Below are 21140 nucleotides of genomic sequence, written 5' to 3'. Positions count from 1 at the left end.
GGATGGGGAGGTGTAAAAGTCCATTTTGGCGTGCTGTGATTTCATGTGATCAGATACATACATGGGGTAGACGTTGCAGATGTAACAGGACCTGAGATGACTTCACCCTGGTCACATGACAGGAAGTATGCAACAATGAAATGTTAACCCTGCGATGGGAGAAATATCTGGAGGAGATATTTAACATGGCTTGCTCTCACTTGTGCCCATAAACACGATACAAGTACAGAAAAAAGTCAATGCTCAACTCCTTTCAGTAGATTCATCTGTTAAAAGGCTGATGTTGCCACTCCATTACGTTCAGAAATGGAGGACCTTTAGTGTTTCCTTGTATATAAGTCCCAGTATATGATCCCTTTAGTCAGGCATCCAAGGCAATCCCTGTCTGAAACCTGTCATGGATCCTATAAAAGAAAAAATAAATTGTGCAGATCGCCCATATATAAAAATAAAAAGGAGTTTTATTGTGTACTCACAAAAGTAGATTTAAAATGTGTATATATATCCTTAAAACGCTTGCCCAACCTCTTCAGGCTTCTTCCGGGGCTTAGCACTTGATGTAGACATGGGCGTTTAAATACAATCTCCCGTGTCATACTCTGAGGTTTTTTTGCATATTATTTCCATAAATGCTTATAAAAAATGAGCATCTTAAACAAAACACTCGATTCGATGTATTTATCAAACACTCGTATATAAGTGCCTGTTTAACATCTAAACCATGCAGGGTTACACTGCCTGACTCATTCATAAAAGCAACACTTTTTGGCACTCTCAATAGGTTTTTAATTCTATACTTGAAGAAAACTTGATTACAAATAGCATAAAAAGAAAAATTAAACGTAATCACCAATTCCTATGTTAAGGTAAGATAGCCTATCATAGGCCTAGAAAGAGACCCACCCAAATTGCAGCCAATCAGCTCTTAGCAGGGATACTGCCCCCCAGAGCGGCACTAGTCTCTTAGGCTGCATTCACACGATCTTATAAATTTTCACGTTCTGTATATTTCTGGCGTATTGTGCCGTATATACGTGCCGTTTTTACCCGTGTGCGCACGTATTGCACCGTATCCGTACCGTGTCCGTATAAAATACGGTGGGTCAGCAAATAATGACAAATGATGACAAAAGCTTGCCGATCCCCAAATTTGGTCACCTGACCGGCCCAGACTCCATTTTGACTTTTCTGAGAGCGAGGTTTAGTCTCCATTGCTGCTTCTGGTTCTGGTTTCTGGCACTTCTTGTCTTTTGCGATGGCGTACAATCCCACAGACGATCTGCTCCTGGACTGGGTTGTACTGCGCTTTCTCCGAAGGTGTTCTGCAATGCGTGAGGAGGAGCGGCACTCGACTAGGCGATTTTGGGTTCATCCCATTGTTGCTCAGCGGCCTAGGAGGGGTCACTTCATGAACTTGTACGCTGACCTGCGCCAGCATCCGGACAAGTTTCACAACTACGTTCGGATGACTGTGACTTCGTTTGATCGTCTTTTGGCGGACCTGCGATCGGGGCTCCGGTTTCAGGATACCAACATGAGGCGGTCTGTTACACCAGAGGAACGGCTCATCGTGACACTGCGGTAAGTTTTTTCAAGTATATACATTTCATTATTTCAAGTTGGACAGTCTCTTTAAATATTAAATATATATTTTTTTTAGGTTTCTTGCCACTGGGAACTCGTTTGCTTCGCTGCATTATGAGTTCCTGCTGGGCGTTTCCACCATTTCAATGATCGTGAGATCGACCTGCGAAGTGATATGGAAGCGACTAAGACCTGCAGTCATGCCTGTGCCAACTGCTGAAGACTGGATCAGGATTTCTGATGGTTTCCTGCACTCAGCACAGTTTCCAAATTGCATCGGGGCGCTGGATGGGAAACACATACGTGTGAAGAAGCCGGCTCACTCAGGGTCCCAATTCTTCAATTATAAACAATATTTTTCTGTGGTTTTGTTGGCTTTGGCTGACAGTGACTACAAGTTTATAATTGTTGATATTGGGGCCTATGGAAGTTCTGCGGATGCAGCGGTCTTCAGGGCTTCCAGAATGGGTGAACGACTTCGCTCCAACCAGCTGACCCTGCCCGAGCCGAGATGTCTACGTGGATCTACTGGACCTCATGCACCATTTGTTATCATCGCTGATCAAGGCTTTGGACTTTCCCGGCATGTGCTGCGGCCATTCCCACGGCGTGGTTTGGATGAACGGAGGCGCATTTTCAACTATCGGCTCACACGAGCAAGACGGTATGTGGAGTGTGCCTTCGGGATTCTTTGCAGCAAGTGGCGGGTTCTTCACAGCTCAATTCAATTCAGATGGACTCGGACAACGTTAAGAAGGTAGTGCAAGCCTGCGTTATTCTTCACAACTTCGTTCGGATCCACGATGGTGCTTCAGATGGTGACCTGGAGGGACAACATCCAACAGCGTCTATCCCCCTGGACAACACTATCCAAGGACGACCTGGAGCGGCTGGACTGTTTGTTCGTGAGCAGTTTGCCTCCTACTTTGTTTCTTCAGAGGGTGTCGTTCCCTGGCAGATGGATGCTATTAGTGGACGTTGAGGCTCTGGACTTTTAGATTAGTGTTTGTTTTTTATTTTGAACCTTTTTTGTTTTGGTAGTTTAGTGTAGGGACTCGCAAGTGATGGGACCCCTTGACGCGGGTTGTGAGCTTACTACTTCTTTGACCCATTTTAGAATAGTTGTTTTTTGGCTGACATTGGAAAATGAGTCAAAGGAGTAAACTAAGACCTCATCCATTCTTTTTTATTTTTAATAAAATTATATACACAATACTTTGTCATGTGTTTTTTTTTTCAAAGACATTAGCAATGTGGTTGGACGGTTATGTGTGCATTTGAATTTGGATGTAATAATCTTCAAAAATGTTTTAAAAATGTGGCCGTATCTGCTGTTCTTTTAGCTTCTTTGGTCCAAAGATTAAGGATATAATTCAAATGTACATGTGGGGCTCCAGGTATCATAGTCGTTAATGGAGCTTGGAGTTCCTCAAGCACATTTGCAAATTTTAAAAAAGGAGTAATTCAAGGAGCAAGTAAAGGAGGTGTGAGTGAGATGGAGGTATTATAACAAATATAAGAAGATTACCACATTCAAGGTGCTCGTATCTATGAGCAAGTGTACCTGGTTTATCCATGCTTGATTTGATGGTGATTTGCCTTTAAAAAAAAACCCTTTAAAAGTACGTCTGAGTGAACGAAAAAGAGCCAGAGGGGTGCAAGGCTACTTTGCTGTTTGATCCCTGCGGCCATCTGTCTATTTTGCATGCATATACAGGATGGTAGTGGATGGGGTAAAGAATAATGAAAGAAGACTTGTAAAATTTTTTTTAACCAAATTTATAAACAAATATTAACAATATATACAATTCAAAATGCTGTATTTATAGCTCATACAGCTCTCTGGTATATGCTGTTGCTTGGCCATGAGAAGCCATGGCTGAAGAGCCTTCGTAGGGGCCATGGAACACAGGGGCCATGGCAGGGTATCTGCTGGATGGAGGTGGGCTTGGAGGTAGCAGTCCACCCACATGCTGACGCCTTCTCTCCAAAAAAAAGAGCCACCTCGGACTTGTCCTTCGGTGTGCCTTTTTAAAAAGGCTACCCTGCAATTCATGTTGTCATCCTCATGCACTCCTTTTAGGTCTTGCACCATGGAGCGCATGAAGATATCCTCCACCGATTCATCGCGCCTCCTCCTCAACTGATCCAGGACCTCCGTCTCTGCAGCAATACTGAGACTTGATGATGCCAGCTGCCTCCTTCTACGAGAACGCATCATCGGTGGTGGTGGTGGTGGTGGTGTAGATGGAGGTTGAGGTGTTGGTGACTGGGTGGATAGATCCTCTGGCTGCTCTTCAAAGGACTCCTCCACCACATCTTCCCCAGTCTGCATAGAGGCTGATTCCTCTAGATTATCCGCAGTTCTAGAGAAAAAAAAATAACTTTAAAATTTGTGCACATATTCTATAGTGCATTGATGCAACAACAATTCTGAGGACACAAGAACTTAAAATTCTTTTATTAATAATGCTTTAAAACTATATTTTGATAACTTACTCTCCAACGTCCATCACCACATCCAAAAAACGCAAGAAACCTGTGTAGAGGTAAGGTTTCTTGTGCAGTGTCCCACTGCCACTTCGCCCTTTCTCCGATTTTTCCCTCTTATATTGGTCTCTTGCTGAGACCCAGCGTGTGGAGACCTTTTTTACTATAAAAAAAAAAGTTTTTATTAATTTGCGGTTTCAAGCAATCATACAGAATAGTAATAAGAAGGTACAGGCCTGATGGCTGCAGGGGTGATACAGGGCACATGGCTGCAGGGGTGATACAGGCCATATGGCTGCAGGGGTGATACAGGGCACATGGCTGCAGGGGTGATACAGGGCACATGGCTGCAGGGGTGATACAGGCCTGATGGCTGCAGGGGTGATACAGGCCTGATGGCGGCAGGGGTGATACAGGGCATATGGCTGCAGGGGTGATACAGGGCACATGGCTGCAGGGGTGACACAGGGCACATGGCTGCAGGGGTGATACAGGGCACATGGCTGCAGGGGTGATACAGGGCACATGGCTGCAGGGGTGATACAGGCCTGATGGCTGCAGGGGTGATACAGGCCTGATGGCTGCAGGGGTGATACAGGGCACATGGCTGCAGGGGTGATACAGGGCACATGGAGGCTGGGATTATGCATTACAAATGTCTGCAGGGGAAGGTCATGCGCATGGCTGCAGGGATCCGCAGGGGTGGGGTATGCACATGGCTGCAGGGTAGGGTAATGAACTTACCAAGAGATGCACGTTCCCGGGTACTGCTAGTAGCCCATTCGTCCGGCAACATTATTGCTGTAATCTCCTCCCACTTTTTGTGCTTGAGGGCACGGTCGTGGAAGCCTTCCATCCTCTTATCCCATAGGATAGGGTGCGCTTGCACCAGAGCCAGAAGCCTCTCCATCTGCACATAAGCCATGTTGCTTCTGACTCCCAGGAAAGTCCTCCCCTCCCCTCCCCTAGTTCCTGGTATTCCTAGATACAGAACGTATATACGGCAGCATACGGTGGCTACAACGTATGACACCCGTATTTTATACGTTCCCATAGACTTCAATGGGGCATACGGCCGCAAGAACGTGAAAAAATAGGACATGCTCTATCTTTTTATACGGCTCACATACGGTGTGGTACGGTACGGTGACAAATAGGGCAATTCTTTGTATCACCGAATCTCCCATAGGAATGAATGGTAGCGTATTCTGGACGAATATACGCCCGTATATACGGCCGTTTTTCAACGGTCGTGTGAATGCAGCCTTACACTGCCAGTTCTCACTCAGGTCCACCTGTCTAAATTCCTAACCGACCAGTCGTGGACCTCAACAGAAACAGGCTCACATTTCAACCAATTGGCTTTCAAAATGTGGTGACGCCTCTTAGCTTCTCCTAAAAGTGGCCACCACTCTACTAAAATGCTGTGACATAGTCATTCCTCAATACTTCCTCCAAAAAGACCCTTGGAGACAAAATTATACACATGAAAGTGTTCCTAATCCTTAAATCTTTTCCCCGCATGTAAGACCCTACGTTGGAAAACTCTTTATTGCAAAGTCTACATTTAAGCCATGCGGTTGCAATGTTTGTAAGTGTTAGATCCAAAAACCTTCCCTAACATTTTTTTCCCAAAATCTTCACCCCTCAAATCTGCTCTTACTATCTCCAGGCCCAAAAAGAATAACCCCTAGGGTTTTGTGCATGTTTTGTCTTAAAGTGTGCGGATAAACTGTGAGTCATAAGCCCTTTCTTTATATTTCTAGTTCCCAGTTCTTCCAACATATCTCAGACCACATGGACACACAATCATATATATCACTGATCACAATTTATATACTGCCTGATTTCATAAATCTAATCCTTTCTATTACCCATATGTTTTTTACTATTCCCTTATCATGACCAAGACCAATTTTTGCAAGACCCACAATTCTTGAAATCATAAAAGCATTTTATCCTTTTATTATTCCCATTTTTCTCTTTAATGTAGCCACATGCGATGATGTCCTTTACATTAGCCGGGATAACAAAATAACATAGTCATTAATTCACTATTATTAACAAAAATGCAGCATTTCACAGATATAACTCCAACCTGTCTCTATCAGTCCTACTGTACACAATTTCAGTTGCCCCTAGACACGACCCTGTAACTTAGGAATTTCCGAAATTTCCCCCTTGTACCTCCTTTCTCTAAATCTATTCATCACAACCTGAGCTTGTTTGACAAAATCCTTGTGTTTTGTGCAGTTTCTTAGTTGGCCCTTTGGTATCTTGTCAATCCAAGGGCGATAATGACAACTCTGATGAAACAAGTCTATGAAACTATACACATCTGTGATTTAAAAAAATGTTTTGTGTGTATACATTTGTTTTCTATATAAATTTCCAGGTCTAAGAAACTAATATTATCCCTATCTGTATCATATGTAATAGCTAGATAAATGAATAATTATTTATATAATCCACAAAATTGCCAAATTCTTCTACTGTTCCTTACGACGGGATAATGCAATCGTCCATATATCGTTTATTTGTGTGTATAAACATTTTAAAGGGGTTGTTATCCGAGTAAATGACACTATTCTCAAAGGCCTTCATATATAAATTTGCAAAGCTGGGTGCAATTTTTTTGCACCCATAGCGGTCTCGGTGGTTTGGACATAATATTCACATGCATACCAAAAATAATTTTTATTTAAGGATATGTGCATTTTAATCAAATTTTTATCTTTATTCTTTCTTTTCTAGGATCCATGACAGGTTTCGGACAGGGAATGCTTTGGATGCCTGACTACAAGGATCATATACTGGAACTTATTTATACGAGGCAAAGCCAAAGGTCCTCCGTTTCTGAATGTACTGGTGTGGTGGGATCAGCCTTCTAACAGATCAGGCTCGGACTGGCCCACAGGTAAACAGTGGGGTCCACCGGGGGGCCCCTAAGTTAGGAGGGCCCCCAGGCCCTGCATAAGTAGTGCTGGACAAGGTACACTCCCTGTAGTTTATACATATATTTAGCATAGACCATCTCAACTATCCTAGATTATAGATTATGTATCAAACTTATAGCTAAGTTTAGATGGGCCCCAAGATGAGATTTTACTGTTAGGCCCAGGATATCCCAGTCCAACACTGTAACAGATGAATTTGTTTCTACTGAATTTGTTCCCCTTTGTGCCACTTCCTGTCATGCCCACGTTTCTAAAAAATAAAGTGGCAATAGGTGGACGTATAGTAAGAATTCCTGGCTGTTCCCCAGAAAACTAGCGTACAAGGCATAGTTCCTATAGTTCTAAAACTTGGTCAGCTGGAATATGAGCTGCAGAGGAATCCTTTGTCTGACAGGACCGATCCCTCATAAACCCATGCTGACACTGGGTTATAAGGTTATGTACAGTGAAATACTGCAGGATAGCATCTCTAACAAACCCCTCAAATATTTTCACAACAACCAATGTTAGACTTACAGGTCTGTAGTTTCCAGGATTGCTTTTTGATCCTTTTTTGTATATTGGCACCACATTTGCTATGCGCCAGTCCTGTGGAACAGAACCTGTTCTTATGCAATCTTCAAATAAAAATATAATGTTCTGTCAATCATAGCATATAATTCATGCAGTACCCGGGGGAATACCATATGGGACCGGTGAGCTTGTCTATTTTAGTGGTGTTGGCAAATTTTATGTGTGCTCTGTTTTTTTGTGGTAAGGATTGTGGCTCTCCTCCCCTGTCCCTGATCCCGCTTCCTAACTGTAAACTGCCTGCAACTAAAAAATGTTTCACTATGGGCTTGAAAAAATTGAGAAACAACAATGCAGACAACAGGCCTTGGTGATAGAACAACAAAGGTATCTACACCTGAAGAATTAGAGATTTTACTGTCCTACACAACATGTGCAGATGTCTAGTAGTCCATAAATTCTGTTAGTCTGGCATTTTAATGGCCCTATAGTTTTCCATGCACCAGAATTAGCTTATCTTCCTCTATTTCGTTCAATGTACAAGGAAAGTTGTGACAGTGAAGCTCCTGCTAAGGGAAAGGTGGTGGTACAAGATACTAGGGGCAGGGACTTGGGGGGCTGGGTAATGTCTTTTATTTATGTGTGTGTTACAGTAATTGTAATAGATCTTGGAGATTACTTTTCCCTTTGATGTCGTAAAAATGTCCCTTTCTGTTGATCATTGTTGGTGAATCCCAATAAAACCCTTTGTAATGTGATAATAAAAGATGAAAAAGTCTGGAGGAGTGGGAATACTTTTTTATGAGCTCTATAGAAATGCATAAGGTGTTTGAATTTAAGACATTTCAATCTGAACCACAAGGCATCTCTACATAAAGTAAAGGAAGGATGAATTGTAAGGGACTAATAAACGTTCATTTTCAAAAGGGAAACTTTTTACCTGCAGTACTCGATAAGTACCAGCAGATGGCAATACAGCCCTCACACAGTATGCCATTCATGTTTCATAGGGTAAGTCAATAAGGGAGGCAGAGTTTGCTGACTGCTATTGGGGTTGTTTTATGTTAACCCCTTAAGGACGCAGGGTTTTTTCGCTCACTTCTCGCTCTCCACCTTCAAAAATCCATAACTTTTTCATTTTTCCGTGTACAGAGCTGTGTGAGAGCTTATTTTGTGCATAACAAATTTTACTTTCCCGTGATGTTATTCCATGCCGTGTACTGCGAAGCTGGAAAAAAATTCCAAATGTGGAAAAATTTTAAAAAACTGCATGCGCGTCACGTTCTTGTGCGCTCAGTTTTTACAACTTTCACTCTTCACTCCAAATGACACCTCTTCTTTATTCTTTGGTTCAGTGCGATCGCGGTGATACCAAATTTATACAGGTTTTATTGCGTTTTAATACATTTTCAAAAATTAAACGAAAGTGTATGAAAAAGAAAAAAAAATGTTGCCATCTTCTGACACTAATAACTTTTTCATACTTTTGTGCACGGAGCTGGGGGAGGTGTCATTTTTTTGTGAAACGAACCGACTTTTTCATTGCTGCCATTTTGAGGACTGTGCAACATGTTGATCACCTTTCATTACATTTTTTATGTCATGTAAAAAGGTGTAAAAATAAACTTACTCACCTTCTGGCACAACCCCCCACCCCACTCTCCCCGATGCTCAGCGCGGCTCCTCTTCTATCTTTTCCGCGATACTCCCGGGGGCGCCAGAAGATGAGTGTGTTAGTTAATTTTTTAATGTACTAGGCAAACTGAGGCTGGCTACTAAAGGGGTCTGGCTGGCTACTAAAGGGTTCTGGCTGGCTTCTAAAGGGGTCTGGCTGGCTACTAAAGGGGGCTGGCAGGCTGTATACTACAGGGGGCTGGCTGTATACCACTGGGGGCTGGCTATATACTGGGAGGCTGTGACCAATGCATTTCCCACCCTCGGGTTATACTCAAGTCAATAGGTTTTCCCAGTTTTTGGTGGTAAAATTAGGGCCCTCAGTTTATACTTGGGTCGGCTTATACTCGAGAATATACAATATTTGCATATTTCCCTAATTCAACTTACAAATCTGTACTGTGTTACACTGTGACAGCGACTGCACAACTGTAATACTCTTACCTGCACTGAAACACTGTTACAAACCCTCAGTTGTGTGAGTAGTACTTAGCAGAGCTTTCCAATTCCTAAATGTAAAAGACCATGATTTTCCTTACTGTCGCCTATCACAGATATTACAAATGGAGACAAATCTTAAGTTACAGAATTTGGCAATTATTAAGCTTTTTGTTTTAATAATTTTTAATATGTGTTCATTAGAAGGGAAGAATTCCAATAAATAACATTGCTGACAGTGTTTCGGAATATTTACTGCAGTGTCTTTCATAAACTTTTCACTGGGATCATAGTGTCACATATATAAAAATATGCCCCCCTGGTAGGCTGAAATTACTATACGTTTGTGATAATAGAACTGAGCAAATATTTGCCTCTGTTGTGTGTTTGTCAGGACCCTGGAATGTTGTAATTCTTAAGTGTCACATTGTAGTTCCTACTTCTGCCCTTCAGAGGGAAGCAGAGTGCTGACTGTACCTAGGGATCAAAAGTTTGCAGAGTGAGGTCAGGTAAGGGATGAGTTTTATTAGACCCTCCTCAGTGGGTGTCCACAGTGCCATTAACCCACCCCATTAACTAAACAGGGGCAGGCATTCCTTTCTTAATGAACTCATTTACAGTAAGAGGACAGAGGTGAGAAGTTGCCCAGAGGAGCACAATGAAAGGACGTCTCATCTTCTCTGCAGTTGCACTCATGCTCATAGCTTTGTATCTGAAGTCCTGCTTTCTTGTAGGATTCTCCTACAAGCCATTCCTGTATTTCCAACAAAACCAACAGATGAGACGAGAGATGAAGGAGAGACACAAGGATTTGCTATATTTCCATCAAACTCTATTGAGGATTAAAGAAGCTGTCCCAGAGGAGGTCATGACATACATGGAAGTAATTCCCATGAGATACATGGAAGCTCCTCAGACATTAACTTGTAAGGATCTTATGTATATATCAGGATTGGATTTTATTGGATCTGGTTTCACCAAGGTGGTGATGAAAGGAACTTTACTGAATGGCAAATCCATAGCCCTTAAATCAGTCCATGGAGAAGGAAATGACATGAAGCAATGTGTACAGCAATATGGGGACCACTCTGCATGTCATCGACTGGCCACATATAAGCTGCAAAAGGAAATTGCTCTACTGCAGATCCTCCGCCATCCAGGGGTCATTCAGGTATTGTACCAAATACAGAATTTACAAGAGAATATCAATAGAATTAGGTCCATTTTCAAAAAATACATAGAGGTCAATAGCCAAGTAGGAATGGATATTTTACTTAGGTTGTACGTTTAGCTGATTGGTGCATAACCACTATTGTATACTGAGTAAATTAGTGTCATTAGAAAGGGGAATTGGACCAAATTTTGAGGCAACAAAGTAAATCAACTTGTTTGTAAGCCAATGGAGGACTTTAAGGAATTGTCCATCAACTTTCTAAAAGCAGCTCTCCCAATAGTGAGCTGACAGATGGGGTAAAGTACATGTCATACATGAAACCAATGGGTGAGCACATATCGTATAATAAAGACCCTTCCTCTCTATGACGCTGAAGTGCCAGGATAGAGCTGTGAGACCTTACTGACCTCAGATTGCCCCGCGTGGGAGGCAATGAGCAGTGATACTGGAACAGAGCAGGAGGCTCCTTAGATCACATCCTTGGATAAACAGGGCTCCCTCCCTTCCACTTCTGCCATATTATACAGCGCTGCTATCCATCACAAACACCGTATGCAGTATCCTTTGAAGAGCGTCAAGATAAATTCTAAAACATTATGGCCACAAATGCTAACTTTATTGTAGTTCTAACCCAACTTTCGATATTCCTGAGTAGTAAATGGGGCTAGTGATACAATGTCACTTTCAAAACATTTATTACTAGTAATGAAATGAAGTTATAAATTCAAGTAATATGGAAAAACTTAATACCCAGCTTTTTCACATCCCAGACAGGACCCTTCTGCCTGCCTACATTGGATTGTCTATTTTAGACAATAGATTACATTACTGAAGGCTGAAAGACAAACTGTAATGGCAGCAATTTCGATTTTCACCAAGCTTCCCCGGTTTCCCCAGATATAACTACAAATCATCTATGCAGCCACAGACTTCCATTTTCTGGGGATGTGTCACCCCACCCCCTGTTTTCTAATGGGTGTCATTTGAGTACACAGTAAATTAGTAAACACAATCTTTAATTGGGTCAGGACAATGCAGGATGATGTAAATGAGTGGACAACACAATCCGCATCTCACACGTCATTATGTAGGGACAATCAGTGGACATTCCTGGTTATGTGTGCAGACCTTGTCATTGTCTGTGATGTGCTTACTCTTTTTTGGAGAAGGACATCTCTGCTAGTTGTGGATTCACTGTTAACAAATACATGCCAAACCCCTTACCAACATCAGGTTTCACCAGTACAGAGACCCAATCTGCCTCATTGATGATGCTGGTTCTGCATTGATGCATTGTCCTCACTATACTTATATATGTGTTTATATTATAACTTTAATTTCTTCTCTCTCTGCAGCTACATGGCCAGTGCTATGTTAATAGCACCCCCTCTGACATCAGGGTCACAGCAATGTTGGAACTTGGATCTCCCCTGGAGATGATTCAGCTCCTGCAAACCCCCTGGGAGGAGAGATTTAAAGTAAGTGAAGGCAAACAATGGCAATTGTTTTGGTGGCCATGCATGGTAGGTGATATTAACCAGAGAACAGCTGGGGACTGCTTGCAGCCCATTGCATCCTACTCAGTGCAATCACCTTCCAGCTGTGCAATGGTTAATGAGTCAAGGATTCCCTGAGCCAAAGGGATTACCATAGAGGTCTGTGCAAACAGCCTGCTTAATGTCATGCAATGTCCCCTCTGTGAGGACACAGGGGGTGGGTGAGCGTCCATTTACAATTCACAGCTCAATCACTCAGCTCAGGGGACAGCTCAGATCTGTGTTTATATTAGTGGCCCAGTAAACAGGTCAGAGGTCACCCGGAGAGTCATTATACTGTAAGATATGAGGGCAGAAGGGGAATTTTTATGGCACTGCATTCCTGGTATTAATGTATGGAAACCCCACAGCTTGATACCTGTAACAATGGAGGAGATACAGCTATGTAATAATGGGGGAGACTGGGAGGACTGGCTGTGGGTTGCAGGATCAGAAAAATACATGCTATCAACAAAAAAAATCACATCTATGAGCTGTGATAAGGCCATTTTGCCATGTTTTCCCTAGCATAAAAGTAGAAACTGCATTTGCTGTACCTATCAAAGGAGAAATAAAATTGTATAAATATGATCCAATGTTGGTGTATACAAAGAGAGAAAATAACACCATGACCTAGTCCTTCTTACACAAACTTAGGGCTAATATATAAACCTGCTATCACCAAACAGCAGCAAGCTGTTGTTTAGCAGGGACTCCTTGCATCATATATCACTATGATGCTTGTAGTCCCATCCCCGGTACATAGTTTAGTCCTTAAAATCCGTTCCATGTAGTTTTATGATTCACACTGTAGTGTGTTTTAGCGCTTAAATATTAAGGCGCACCCAGCTCGGTCAGCCATAAATAACTACCAACCCCTGCCTTACTATAATAATATGTAAGCTTGACCAAGCTGAACATTAAGTATGTAGTTAGTGGATGGGAATACACTACTACAGGATATCATAGAGATTCCTGTAACTCAGTGAGATGGATGAATCAAAAGGAAATAATAGGACTTCTGTGTATTGGAAGTGAAGATATGGGTGCACAGTATATACAATATCGCCTGCATCTTCAATAACACCTCTGAGGTTATTTGGATGAAGGATAATTACTAAAGGTGCATTGTTTCATTAATTTGGGATTCAAGTGTTAGGCTATTATAGACTTGTTACAAATGTGATTGTTCTTGAACAGATCTGTTGGGAATTGGTGCAGTTGCTACATTATTTGGCAAATTCCCCCATGGGATCCATTGCCCTCCTGGATTTTCAGCCAAGGCAGTTTGTGCTTGTGGACGGAAGCCTGAAAGTGACTGACATGGATGATGCCACCAGTGAGGAGCCAACATGTAGACAAGACAAAGACTGTGCCCTTGCTTTTCCTGCCAAGACCTTTAACATAACCTGCTCAAAGACTGGAAGATGCACAGGGTCCAACGAGAAGAGGAACCTCTACAATGCCTACAGGTATAACACTGGACATGCAGGGGTTTTTCTACGTCCTTTTGGGCTGGGAATAGCAAAACCTTTTATTTTGTAAATGAAAATGTCTTCTTTATAATTTACCACAGTTTGGTGCTGCTGATCACTAGTGTTTCCCACCAAATCTGGCAATAGGACAATCTAGGTTGTTAGATTTCAGGGGTCTGCCTTAATGTATGTGTGAGAGTAATTAATTACATCTCATTTTTAATGTTTCAGATTTTTCTTCACTTACCTCTTACCTCACACTGCACCTACTGCCCTTCAACCACTCCTTCAAGATATAATGAACATGACAGGTATAATCATCTCCCTTGTGGTTTTTTAGAGTTTCCTTTAGGTTTACTTCTTTACACATTCTGATGCTGTTTTTATTGCAGGTGATTTACACATTGGGATAAATGACACAATTAAGGCTTTTGAAGAGGTATTACATGTGTACAAGTCAGGAATGAATGACAGCCACGTGCATAATCTACATGGTGAGTCACAGTACATTTACATAATCTTCCTAATTGTGTCCAGAAAATATGGCATAGGTTGTGCGTCACATGTTCCATTAATAATACCTGTCAGATTTCCATCAATACTGTCTAGACCTAGATCCTTCATTAGTACCGGCCACATGTGTTTCATAACCCCCTCAAAAGTGTCACGGTTATGTCCCACGTTATTTCTACATAGGTGGCATATGTTCTTTTCAGTGGGTTCATTCTGACACCATTTATGTCTGCCAAAACCATGATGTGCATGAGTGCTAGACTTGTCAACACTAAGCAGAGTAGAAAGGGTTAAGCCTAGCTTCTCATAAAATAACCTAATCATCTCCTATTCTTTATCCCAGAATATACCGTGCTGAAAGGATATCGCATGAATGATACAGATGGAGAGTTTAGGTGCTGGCCTTCCTATAACCACCAGGGATGTCTGCTGTCTGTGCATAGTGCGGCGGAGGCAGCCCAATTCTGCAATGCTCGTCCACAGTGTCGCAACTTTATCATTAGTGAACAGAGAACGTGGACTGGTATGTAGCCTGGAATTGGTCTGATTGCACCCCACCATATCAATCTTCCACGTAGTTAATAATTCCTTTATTTACATAGCGCACACAGATTACAAAAGAAAACCCACGCAAACACGGACACAACATACAAACTCTTTGCAGATGTTGACCCTAAGTTGCAGATGTTGACCCTCAGTTCTAACCACTAAGCCACCGTAGATTACTGTGACTGTGACTGGACCTATCATGACAGTACCGCCAGTATGGGCTTGCTACAGCCATGTCCTGTTGCACCAAGTTGAAAATCAGGATTACATATTTGTTTTCCACAAATAAAGGTTTGTCCTATTTGAATATAATGGATGGAATTTATTATACACTGGTGCATCATGCAAAAACTTATGATCACACCCTGCCCCTCACGCCACACTGGATCTATCTGAATAAATTCGGTGGGCGTCTGTGACTATGTTAATGCCCATTCATGCCCACTAGCTATGGAGTTGGCATAAGGGGGTAAAGTGTCTATTTCAGGACTACTACATCAGAAAACTGCCCTAATCTACAACAACAATGGGCAGTTTAAATAAGAGAAAATAATATTCTAATATATACTATTACTTTTTGGTATGTAGTTTATTACTTCCTTTTTGTAGTAGTTGTATTATTAGAACTGGTTGTTTTGGTCCCTTGTGTGATCACACACCTCCAAGCCAGCCCTTTGTATGCATGATGTTATGTATTTGCGTAATTATTTACAATTTCCCTTTTACCCCAATTTCCCCTTAGAGTTTCAATTGTTCTTCAATTTATGAGGTCTCGGCCCCGAATTACTGTAAATTCTTATTTAATTGTAGTGTTGTTTCTCAGCATCGTGCTGCTCTTTAGATGCTTATCACAGCAGTTATCCTGGTAATTATATTTGGGGTGTACGATGGCTCATGCAGATACGTGTATCCTGGCAGCAGGACATTTTGATTATATTACTGAGGCTTTTATGACATGCCAGCACATAATGTGCCACAGGGCTCATGGTGTTGACAATATCTCAGAACTCTTTGTATACACTTTTAATCTTTGGAAAGAGCTCAACAGGGAAATTCTGAAATACATTACATGCGCCTCATGTCCCCATGTGAGGGTTACGTGCACAAAATTGTGCTGATTGGGAACTAGGCGCAGGTCCAGGCTGTTGGAATACCACGGTGTAGGGACATTTAGAGCCTCTGTTCTCTAAAATAATAGCTTTAACTATTTGGACCAATAGGTTGGGGGTTTCAGGTTTTCCAAGAAGCAGGTGCTTCTCAAAAAGTAGACAGTAACTGGCCAGTAGTTTTAAAAAACTTTATTTATTTGAATGTTTTTCTGTAATTTGATTTTGTCCTATTATTAGTTAATTTATTATTCCTTTTTTGGGGGATGTTGTTAATAATTTATTTTAGATTTTTTATTATCAATTAATTATTCTATTTGACTGAACAGTCAAAATGTGCAAAGCCTGTGAGGGAATTCTCCGGCATCAAATGTTTCATTCTTCTCCAGGGCTTCTGTAGGATAAATTTAAAATTATTGAAATTTGTGAGCTGACCACACAATGCATGAGCAACCATCCATGAGAATGCTGAATCTGTTCACTAATAATTCACTAATATGATGTTTTAGAATTGTTGTTTCTAAACAAATCCTGCATTTTTTTTATTTTTCCCCCAGGTCGCTTCCTTACTTCATTCACCAAGAATTCCCTTCAGCTTGTAGAGGATGAGAATTACAGTGTCTTTGTGAAACGATCGGGTCACAGTGACATGCAGGAGGGATGAGTCTGCATATAACCTTTACTATGTTATATCCAGAGCCGGAAATTCAAGGTTCTGAACTCCAATGTGAAAGCTGTAACCTAGACCACTACCTACAATGTGCCATATATAATGCAGGTGCTTCGGGGGGCCAGGAACAAGTGCTACCTCTGCAACCCCTATTGCTATGCGCTGCCCAGAGCCGACTACTGAGACGAGATGGAAACCAAAAGGCTCAGCTACACACAGTAACACCTGGATCTCTCAAAATGAATAAGAGAGATTTCAGTCGGGTCAGAATAACAATGAACTGACAAAATTTTGACTGAAAAGGAGAAAACCGTTGTCAATAAGCTAAAAACCAACTCCCACCTCCCCAATGTGGAGTCATATACTTATTTATATTCTGCTAACCTTGTAATTATTATCTGTAAAGGTATGTAGATGTGCCAGAAAGAAAACAAACTAAATGATAGAGCAATTCCAACCTGGTATTAAGACACCCATGCATGTAAAATGCTGTTATATTTTTGTACGTATGTGGATAGTGTCATAATAGTTTTATTCTTGTACATAGGGACAGTATTATAGTAATAAAAAACAGTATTATGTGATAATCTTATACAAAGGGCGAGTCATTTAGTCAATATAATCTGGTACAGTGTTATAGTAATGATGTGCTTATGGGGAAGTATTGGAGTTATATCTTTGCAAATGGAGAGAAATATTATGGTAGTGATAAAATTATACAAAAAAAGGCAATATCATAGGAGTTATATTCCTGTACAGTATTGGGGCATAGTATTATATTAGTCATATTCTTTTTCATTGGGGGTAATATTATAGTAGTTCTATATATTATATTCTTTTACTTAGAGGCAGAATTATAGTAGTTGTATTCTTGCACAAAGCAGGCACTTTTTTGTGAGCCAGAAATGTTCTTAGTGTAAATGTAATTAAACCTTTCCCTGCTATTCTTGATAGTTCTTGTAGTATTGTACAGTAGAAATCTCTTTCCCAATACTATCCATTTTGCATTTTTTATATAGGAATCATTGTCTCCCAATTTTGATATCAGCAGGGACTGGAATTGCTCTTCATTATATGTAGATGTTTTTGGCTAATGATTTAGTTTACATTTTTTTGTATTTATATATATACATACACTCTTATTTTATTATGTTTAAAGAAAATCTACCATGAAAATCCATCATGATAAACCCGGGGCACTTACTCATAGATTGTGACTGTTGTAATATTCTTATATTTGTTATCCATGACCTCCATTCTTCTAATATCAACTTTAAAAATATGATAATGAACGGCTACTGAGATATTCCCAGAGCCCCTCTGTGCTGTAGGTTCACAGACTGTTACAGGACTTCCCCCTCCCACTGTGTGCTAAAACTTCCTGTCCTGCAGTGAGATCACATCGGGCAGGGGGAGGGGAGACAGTCTAACAGCCTCTGAATCTACAGCATGGAGGGCCACTGGGATCTGCCCCACTAGTCCCTTAGACTCATTAGCATAGTTTTAAATGTTTATTTTAGAAGTAAGGAGGCCATGTATAACAAAGAAGTTTATCAAAATCACAGCTCTTGGATCTATGAGTAAGTGTCCCTGGTTTATCATGCCTGATTTTGATGGTAGATTTCCTTTTTCAATTCTTTTCATTGAATGTTGTCTGTGAATAAGACAAATACTAACAGAGCAAATCATGACACAAATTGCTATTTTGCAGTTTTAGTAGATATCAGTATAATCCTTCTGGGGAGAAAAGACCCAGATTGTGAACCGTGCATTTATTTTGGCTTACTGCGGGGTTTGCAGATACGTGACAAATTAATTTGCCATATGTTTTGTTTTGTAACGTTGCGGGAAATTTAATTACATATCTGAACAGGTGAACTGACATCTACACTTTTAAAGAAAACTAAAAACTAATTTAAAAAAATAAAGTGAAGCTGAACATATTGTGGATGAAGTACACATAGGTGATGATGATGTGATTCATAGTGGTGCATTACCTTATAGGTGGAAAATGTTCTTTCTGTGAAAGATGTTTCTAAAAATAAAAATCTATATATTTATATTCTGTATTTCTTTACGGTAAATTTATTTTTTTAATGTCTCCATATCTGCGGTATATAAATAATTGGAAAATGTCTTTATGTAACATATGTCTTTAAGGAACATAAAGAGCAATTCATTTTAAACCTGGCAATCTCTACATAATTATAGGCATTCTGAAGACTTTTTTCTATACTTTTTAGATAAGTTGTTGTTGGATAATGGCAGTTTTGGATGTTGAAATTAAATGTAATTGATGTAATTTATTTCGGTTAAACCAGGTTTAATTAAATTGGAGAAAGCGTTGGAAAGATTGAAGTGTGTGGGACTTTGCCAGCTGGCAACATTGCTAAACAACGTTGTGGTGCAAAGGAGCAAAGGCTCATAATGCAGACTATATACAACAGGAAGGTATATATGACTTTATACCACAGTATATATATACATATATATCGCACCTTGACCCCATGGTGAGTCAGACATTAATAATAAGTCCAGGCAGTTCTTATTACACAGGATCGGGCTGCATACAGTGAATTGAGACTGTGTGTGTAGGATAAGCTGAGGTAGCCTTTGACATATTGCTCTCAACATACTTGAATTATCAGGCTGTATGCACTGGAGTCAGTGAAGTTGATAGAAAAATTATCAAAGGTGTCTGTTGTTAAGATTTATTGTTAATCTTGGTTCTTTTGACAACCCAACATTTTTAAAATCCAATAGTCATAGAATCCATCATACAGCAATCAGGCTCTATACAGACATTCACTTTAAAAGATCCTGAGGGTAGGGGCCATTTTGTATCATCCTATACATGTTCATGCTATATTATCATATAGGTTTCAGGCTGGATACATTGGAGCTAACAATTTTTAAAACATCAGGACAAACATTTACTTAAAATCAATCATTTCTTAAAATCATGTTGCACGCAACAAATTGTTTTTAAAAAGTAGTAGTGATGAGTATAACTTTATGCTATGAAGATGGGAAGTTATGATAATCCTCAAAGATGGACGCCATCCACAGTTCCTTCTTGAATGATCTCTTTACAGCCACATTCCCAGAAAGGTTTGTACATTTACATGATATTTACTTTGAACATTCATTTCATATTACAATCTTTTTCTTTTACAGCGTCCCTGTAATTCTAAGGAAAAAAGTGATTGAAGCCTAAATGTGATTATCCCATTAAATTGTATTTAAAAAGTTCTGTGATATGAATGTTCTCTTCACAATATTTAATCAGCTTTGCCACATTACTAAAAGGCAAATTCGTGGAGATAGAAATATTTGACATTACATTCACACTTGACAAATTGTCTGGCACCCCAGTGGGATCTGATACAGTAAAGTAAAGCCCTGGGCTCCAATTCACATGAGGAAGACTCCCATTTAGTACACATCATTTATTGGTACTTTCATGTATGGTTCCGGTGCTACACAGCCACTCATACATTCACACTTGACAAATTGTCTGGCACCCCAGTGGGATCTGATACAGTAAAGTAAAGCCCTGGGCTCCAATTCACATGAGGAAGACTCCCATTTAGTACACATCATTTATTGGTACTTTCATGTATGGTTCCGGTGCTACACAGCCACTCATACATTCACACTTGACAAATTGTCTGGCACCCCAGTGGGATCTGATACAGTAAAGTAAAGCCCTGGGCTCCAATTCACATGAGGAAGACTCCCATTTAGTACACATCATTTATTGGTACTTTCATGTATGGTTCCGGTGCTACACAGCCACTCATGACCCAGGATTTCAAAACCCTTGATGTTGACAATAATAATTCTTTATTTATATAGCGCACACAGATTACGCAGCGCTGCACAAAGCATGTCAAATCGTTCCCTGTCCCCATGTACCTGGAGTACCTGGAGGAAACCCACGCAAACACGGAGAGAACATACAAACTCTTTGCAGATGTTGATCTGGGTGGGATTTGTACCCAGGACCCCAGTGCTGCAAGGCAGAAGTGGTACTCACTCAGCACAACTATATTGGTTGGCACCTAAGTTTCCCTTAAAGTCATTGGGGGAGATTTATCAGAAGTGTCTGAGGTAAAACTGTTGTAATTCTATTAGCAGTTCTGGGGAAATTAAAGCTGAGCTCTGATTGGTTGTTATGGGCAACAGAAGAGTTCTGCTCTCAGACACTTCTGATAAATCTCTCCTATAGAACTTAACTGAAAGTTTGTTAGTTTCCCCTTCCCTGACATCTGCTACAATGGAACGTTAGATAACTTATATTTAACTTAATTGCAATTATTCTGTGTATACTATAGAGTTGGCACTGTTGTGCTGTGTCTCACATTGGCAGGAGGTGCTATTAACAGTTCCAGTGCAGCACTTTGGCAAAACTTTTACTAGCCAGAATAAACGCGTGATTGGCAGCGTTCTCCGGTACAGATGC

General features: G+C 40.6%; 2 protein-coding genes across 2 annotated transcripts; one reads left to right on the top strand and one right to left on the bottom strand.

Annotated features, from left to right (window-relative positions):
- Nucleotides 1-3200: 3200 nt before the first annotated feature.
- Nucleotides 3201-5322, bottom strand: LOC140070181 (uncharacterized). The gene is made up of 4 exons (XM_072116525.1): nucleotides 4819-5322; nucleotides 4084-4237; nucleotides 3629-3950; nucleotides 3201-3212 (listed from the first exon to the last, which is right to left on the bottom strand). Exons 1-4 carry the CDS (start codon nucleotides 5174-5176, stop codon nucleotides 3201-3203), a joined length of 846 nt encoding a protein of 281 aa, XP_071972626.1. The 5' UTR covers nucleotides 5177-5322.
- Nucleotides 5323-10254: 4932 nt separating this feature from the next.
- LOC140069912 (extracellular tyrosine-protein kinase PKDCC-like) lies at nucleotides 10255-18694 on the top strand. Its single transcript, XM_072116183.1, has 7 exons — nucleotides 10255-10824; nucleotides 12183-12305; nucleotides 13563-13834; nucleotides 14069-14148; nucleotides 14230-14331; nucleotides 14694-14873; nucleotides 16563-18694. The coding sequence occupies exons 1-7, from the start codon at nucleotides 10312-10314 to the stop codon at nucleotides 16667-16669; spliced, it is 1377 nt and encodes a 458-aa protein (XP_071972284.1). The 5' UTR covers nucleotides 10255-10311; the 3' UTR covers nucleotides 16670-18694.
- Nucleotides 18695-21140: the final 2446 nt, after the last annotated feature.

Source organism: Engystomops pustulosus, chromosome 7, assembly GCF_040894005.1.
Source record: "Engystomops pustulosus chromosome 7, aEngPut4.maternal, whole genome shotgun sequence".
NCBI lineage: Eukaryota > Metazoa > Chordata > Amphibia > Anura > Leptodactylidae > Engystomops > Engystomops pustulosus.
This window is presented reverse-complemented; position numbering and strand designations above follow the sequence as displayed.

Excerpts from the sequence above, each read along its gene's own strand:
- LOC140070181 (XM_072116525.1), bottom strand. The coding sequence starts at position 5,176 with ATGTCCTATTTTTTCACGTTCTTGCGGCCGTATGCCCCATTGAAGTCT. Across the intron at positions 4,238-4,818 it reads CCGGGAACGTGCATCTCTTG|TAAAAAAGGTCTCCACACGC; the intron begins GTAAGTTCATTA and ends TTTTTTTTATAG. Across the intron at positions 3,951-4,083 it reads GTGGTGATGGACGTTGGAGA|AACTGCGGATAATCTAGAGG; the intron begins GTAAGTTATCAA and ends TTTTTTCTCTAG.
- LOC140069912 (XM_072116183.1), top strand. The coding sequence starts at position 10,312 with ATGAAAGGACGTCTCATCTTCTCTGCAGTTGCACTCATGCTCATAGCT. Across the intron at positions 12,306-13,562 it reads CCTGGGAGGAGAGATTTAAA|ATCTGTTGGGAATTGGTGCA; the intron begins GTAAGTGAAGGC and ends GTTCTTGAACAG. Across the intron at positions 14,332-14,693 it reads CCACGTGCATAATCTACATG|AATATACCGTGCTGAAAGGA; the intron begins GTGAGTCACAGT and ends TCTTTATCCCAG.